This window comes from Pseudopodoces humilis, chromosome 7, assembly GCF_049639895.1.
Source record: "Pseudopodoces humilis isolate 2021_Gansu_Grassland_sample_001 chromosome 7, ASM4963989v1, whole genome shotgun sequence".
In the NCBI taxonomy this organism is placed as follows: domain Eukaryota; kingdom Metazoa; phylum Chordata; class Aves; order Passeriformes; family Paridae; genus Pseudopodoces; species Pseudopodoces humilis.
In genome coordinates this window covers 56,183,986-56,189,985 of record NC_142206.1, presented here as the reverse complement: position 1 = coordinate 56,189,985, position 6,000 = coordinate 56,183,986, and the positions used below count along the sequence as shown (strand labels likewise).

The 6,000-nt window shown below is 45.9% G+C and overlaps 1 protein-coding gene across 1 annotated transcript in view; it reads left to right on the top strand.

Moving 5' to 3' along the window:
- Nucleotides 1-5,545: 5,545 nt before the first annotated feature.
- MTHFD1 (methylenetetrahydrofolate dehydrogenase, cyclohydrolase and formyltetrahydrofolate synthetase 1) overlaps nucleotides 5,546-6,000 on the top strand; it is a 40,103-nt gene continuing 39,648 nt past the window's right edge. The window contains exon 1 of the mRNA XM_005520060.3: nucleotides 5,546-5,704. Coding sequence (XP_005520117.1) covers nucleotides 5,664-5,704 — 41 coding nt within the window. The 5' untranslated portion in view covers nucleotides 5,546-5,663. The remainder of the gene's footprint in view (nucleotides 5,705-6,000) is intronic.

Genomic DNA, 6,000 nt, shown 5'->3' with positions numbered 1-6,000 from the left:
TGAATCAGGAAGCTCAGAGAGAGCTTACAGTAGCAGACATGAGCAAGCCTTGCTGTTCTTTTCAGAAATCTTTCTCCCAGAGATGTGCAGGACAGGCACTAGAGCTCTGCAGACTTGTGAGATTAAATCACTGGAATCTCTGCTTTTCTTCTCTGCTGCAGCTGAGCATGAGGGAAGGGACACACTCCACAGCTTCAGGGCAAACATTAGTAATGTGTCTCTGAACAATGTGCCTCACCAGGCTCTGCTTCATTTATTAATGAAGCAGTTCTCGGTGTAAATACCAGACAAATCACAGCTCTTAGGCAAAAAAGGGGGAAGTACTCTGTAGTCACACACTGTTAACTAAAAATTTTTAGCCAAAGAGAATTAGGAGGAGGTGGAAATATCAAGGTAATTAATCATAGCTCCATTGCTTCAGTTTGTATTCTGCTTTAGGCAATCAATATTCCCTTCTTTCTCAGCTACCTTATCTGAAAAATGTGGTAATACACAACTCACAGGCAGGTTGAGACAGTGAATTAGGTTTTTGTTTACTGCATGGAGTGCCCCGACATGCTGTAGAAGTATTAGGAATGGTTAGTATGTGAGAGAGGGAATTAGTCAGAAAACAGTCTCTTTGATCTGAATTCTCTCTTAACATCAAAGAGTTGGGACAATCTAGGGCCCACATTTATCAAGCACTGGCACTCTTCTCAGTGGAATCAAGTGTGACACAAAATTCTTCAAACTGTTACCAAGACCTTATGCAGGATCCCTAGGAGGTCAACGGGAACTGCTGGATTTCTGTGTGAAGGCAAGATGATGTAGCTAAAGGAAGCTAGCTGGAAGAACAAGAAAAACAGCCAATGGAAAATTCACTCAGCTATGTACAAATTAATGTCATTGGCATAGTAACACAGGTGGAAATTCAGAAATAATCTGAACTTTACTGCTGTCTTTAGAGTGACAGATAAACAATGGTCAATACAAAACCCCTGCATGGTAGGCAAGTGATCAGCAAGCTGGAGACAAGGGTCAGGAAAGCATTTGAGATGCCTGTTTGTTACTACAACTTTGTGGGGCACAAGCAGCTTTACCGCTCTGCCAGAAATACCTACAATGAAAGTACCCTTCACAGGTTTTACAAAAAAAAGAAGTTTGTTGGAGTTAAATCTGTGCTTGGAAGTGATTAGATTAATTTGTCTGCCTTTGCACTGAAATGGACAAAAAGCACTCCAAGTATCTGTTCTGCTGTTCAGCCATCAGACCAGGAACCATGAAGAAGCCAGAGAGAAAACACCATTCTAACGCAGGAGAGCAACTTCTTTAGTGGTGGTCCAACAGCTGGCTGTGTCACCACCTTCTTATTTCAGTGATGGAACACACAGTATGGCTAAACATATTAGGAGACAACTACACTTGGGAAACACTTTATGATGGAATAAATCATAGCTCAAGCCATCTATTATTCATTAACACAGCTTAACTATAAGGGTTGTTCCAAAGAGCATACATCGAGATCAATCTCAAGACTTACGTCAAAGTTCAGACATCCTCTGATCAAAGGGAGAGTGGACCAGTAAGCGTGTGTTTAAATGTGTCACTGTTACCCCGTGACAAAGTTGTGTCCCTCTTCATGGCAGACAAAGGTACATTCTTGGGTAATGTCATTCATGGTTCACTGGGGCATATTTAAGCACAAAAAGTTCCCCATAAACATTTGAAGTATCAGAGTCTAATACTGGTTTTCTGGTGTGCTCCTGGAAACAGGTTTTCTCAAAATCCCTTTTCTGACCAAGGTTTATAAAACTAATCTAACTTTTCTGTTCCTCCCCTTTACTAGGGATAATATCCTATCCTAGCCATCCCACCTAATGGGTAAAGCAAAGCTGGAAGTTCTTCCTCACTTTGATGGTTTGGGATCAGTTTCTTATGATAAATCACAGGTTCTGGGGCCCTGTGTCATCAGAGGCACAGCTGTTAGATTACCAGTAACATTGAAAGACATTCTGGCATGTATTTTTGCAGCCTTCATAAAGAGCAAGCTTCATAACTTTTTGATATGTTGGGTAAGAGGGGGTGGATGCAAAAGTAAACAGTCACACTGTGGGAGCTGCCAAATCAAACCCAGGGATCCTGGCAGGGAGGAGAGGGAGGGAGAATGACTGTGCTGGAGCAACACTCAGAGCAGAGAGAACTCTCTTACACTGAGGCTTCAGCCTGTCTTAAAGTAACTGTTTTTATCTCTCTTTATCCTAACAACTATTAAGTAGTAAGCCTGCTTTGATACTGAATACATAAAACACTGATTTTTGCTGTCAACTTTGTAAACATTTTCACAATATCTGTCTCCTTTGCTTTGCACTGTGTTTCTCTGAGAAACTCAGAGAAAATTCATTCCTAAATGTGAAAAGGAACTTTAACTTTTTTACTGCATTTCAGGGCTGGATATGGCTCTGAGCTGGGCAGAAAGGTCTGTTCAGCCATTTCTCATCACATAATACCTTTTCTGTTCCTTTCCCTCTCCATTTCCAGCATTTTGATCTCAGGATGAAAATTAAGAATAAATGTTAAAGAACATGTTCATTCTTAGAGACACGATGTGCACAACTTGTGAGGAAAAATCCCAGCTTGACTGCCACATCAGACAAGTTAGAAATACAAAAGGACTTCCTGCTCTGACAAAAGGTTAGTCTGATTTTCTGGCATAAGTATATTAAAATTCATGAGTCTGTCCCTTCCTGAAAATTAGGATCTGGATCAAAACTAAAGAAGTAATAGAAGAAGTTGTTTGGCAGTATTCTTAGTTCCTTTCCTGCAATAAATTTGGGTAATATTCAGAGTTTTATCTGTCATCATGACATATGTATTATTCAAAAGCTGGAGCATTAAGAAAAGCAAGAATGGAGATTTATTGCTCACACACACAAGTAAATCATGGGAGTCAGCAGCTCTGGGTAGGAATCTCCAGGTCCTGATGGCAACAGTGTCTTCTGCTCACTTTGAAAGTAAGTGCATATTTCACCTGAATATTTTAAACAAAAGGGCTTTCTTTTTTTTTTCTTTCCCTGACTAGTATTTTTACACCGCACTCCTGAGTGTTAGGCCTATTTTTGGCAAAATTTGTTTTTGTGATCTTATCCAGTCCTTAGCTGAAGGAGTTCATCTTTTGTGGATTTTTTTTTTCTTAACACTGGGTCATTTCTCCCTCCAAGAGTTCATTCAGTCCTCGAAGGCAACAGAAGAAACAACTAAGGCACAGAATTTTAAGCAGCCTAGAAAAATCCTTCCTCTTGACCAATTGCAGAATCTTAGTTTTGACTGTATAATACTGCAAGTGCCTGTTGCTGCATTCCAGGAAATACAGAGAATACATAATGAAGGGGAAAAAGAAGTTTCTTCTAGCCTGTTGTATTTATTCCTATGTTTTTTCTTATTTAACATATAAAAGCCTTAAACTACAATGTTTTCTGTCTTTTTCAAGTCACTCCTAAAGAGACATTTCTGACATTTTATCCTACAATTACAACATGTTGTTAACTTAAGGTAATTTAATCACTCAAGGTAGCAATCTCTACCCTCAACAGAAAAAAAAAAAGCAGAAAAAAGCAGAAAATGTGTCACTTCTTAGTGTACAAAAGGAAACACAAAGGTAACTTATCCTCAGTTGAGTCTTGAACTATGTATGGTTAATAATCCCTTCCTAGAATGCCAATGAAGCAACCCTAAAGCTTCTGACCTGAAACAGAAGGGCCTGCATACTTTTATCCTCACAGTTCTGTGCCCTAGGTGGAAGCTGCAAGACCTGCATTTCTCTCTTCTCAAAACCTGAGAGCTCCCCAAATCCCTTTGTGAGCTGATTAAGTTATGGAGTAGCAGGATTGAAAGATTTCTCAGCAAACTCTATGGAACAGATACTTTATTTTTCCAAACTTATGCATTCTATGTAAAGCAGAAGTCTATATGAAAGCATTTCACACAAGCCTTTCTAGCCTCAAATTCTCAGCAGGAACACTGCTGTTCTAGCATTCAGTCCTGATTCTCCATAGCTGAGTGATTTGCAGTGAGATTATCCCATTTCTTTGCTGTACTGCAAGAGATGTTGATAGGTCTCAAAACAGTAAGAGCACTGATGTTTCTGGGGGCACAGGGTTGTGCTACTATTCCCCAACAGCAATCTAACACTGTAGGGTCAACCCAGCATCAATGCCCACCTGCCAGGTCTCTGCCTCAGAACTCTTTATTACCAGTTTCTTGAGTCATGGATCTGTTCTCTAACCGTGTGCTAGATGTTAGCAGGGAACACTGATGAGTTCCTTAACAGTTCTCTAGGTCACAGCATTATCTTGCCTGGGCAAGTCTGTCTCAGTGATATTTAACTGCTTTTTTCATCCCCAGCTCTGGCTGGATGCTAATCACTCATTTGCCATGTGTGAGGAAACCACTGACAACCAATACTCTAAGAAAGGTCCTAAAACACTGTGCACTGGTCTGCAGAGTAAGGAAAAGCGCTGGTTATGCAAGTAACAGTACATGTGGACAACTGCATGGATCTGACAGGAAACTACCACCTTCACCAGTTTTAATGGGATTACTTAGTGCAAATGTATCTCTTGGAGGCCACTTTTATGAACCTGTTTCTCGCTCTTGAAAACTCCTATGAATTTAGGCCACAATCCCAGCCTCCTTTTCACTGCCCTCTTTCTAGTCAGCCACTGGCTTGACAACTTTATGCTGGACAAATGTGTTGAAATCCTGAAAAATAAAATTACTATTTTTTATGCAAATAAGGGCACGTAGAAATAGGACAACGGAGAACGGCTTCAAACTGAAAAGTGGATAGATTCAGATACTGGGAAGAAATTCTTTACTGTGAGGGTGGTGAGGCCCTGGCAAGGGTTGCCCATAGCAGCTGCTGCTGCCCCAACCCAGCGAGTGTTCAAGGGCAGGTTGGACAAGGCTTGGAGCAGCCCGGTCTGGTGGAAGGTGCCCCTGCCCATGGCTGGGGGGTGAAACTAGATGATCTTTTAAGATTCCACTTCCAACCCAAGCCATTCTGTGAACCTACGATTCTACTCTTCTGCTCTTGGCACAGCCTCTTAAGAGAACCACAGGAGAAGAAACACGGAGTATTCTTACACCGATGTGGGATTTTCCAACGCATTCACTGTGCACAGCCCAGCATCAGCACCCCTCAGCTCCCTCCGGGCCTGCCCTCTCCCACCAGCCCCGCTCTCCGTGGAGCAGGGCCGGGCACGCCCGGGAGCGCAGCCTCGGAGGCGTTTTGGAGGCCGCCATTTGGCCGCGGGAGGGACCCGGAGCGGCGCCCGCCCCGCCGGCCGCGCTGAGGGAGCCGCGGGAGGAACCCGGAGCGGCGCCCGCCCCGCCGGCCGCGCTGAGGGAGCCGCGGGAGGAACCCGGAGCGGCGCCCGCCCCGCCGGCCGCGCTGAGGGGGCCGCGGGAGGGACCCGGAGCGGCGCCCGCCCCGCCCGCCCCGCGGGGGGGGGCGGGGGGGGGGGGGGGGGCAGCGCCGGCGGGGCGGGAGCGGGGCCGCCGAAAGTTGGGGCCACGTGGGGCGGGAGTGGGGCGGCCGCGGGGGCAGCGCGTCCCGCAGACAGCCCCGGAGCCCCGCCGTGCTTACCTCTGCAGGCCCGCAGCTCGACCGCTCTCCGGCCGTCGCCATGGCCCCCGCCGAGATCCTCAGTGGCAAGATTGTCTCCGGGTACGTAGCGGGGCCGCCCGCCCTGCCCGCAGCGCTCGGCCGGGATCCCTCGGGCGGAAAAGTCTGGGAGCCGCGGGCTTTTGCCCTTCGGGAAGGGAGCGGTGTGGCCCGGGTGCTGAGGGTGCCCCGGCGGCCCCCGGGTGTGCTGGCAGCGGGATGGGGCTGTGGGGGGGCTTGTACTCTGGCTCTGTGGACGAAGCAGATTGGGAGACATCCTAAAGCTTTTTCACTACGTTGCAGCCAAAGCTCACTTATTCCTGGCTGTAAACAGGGAGCTACTAGACGAAGTACAGTAT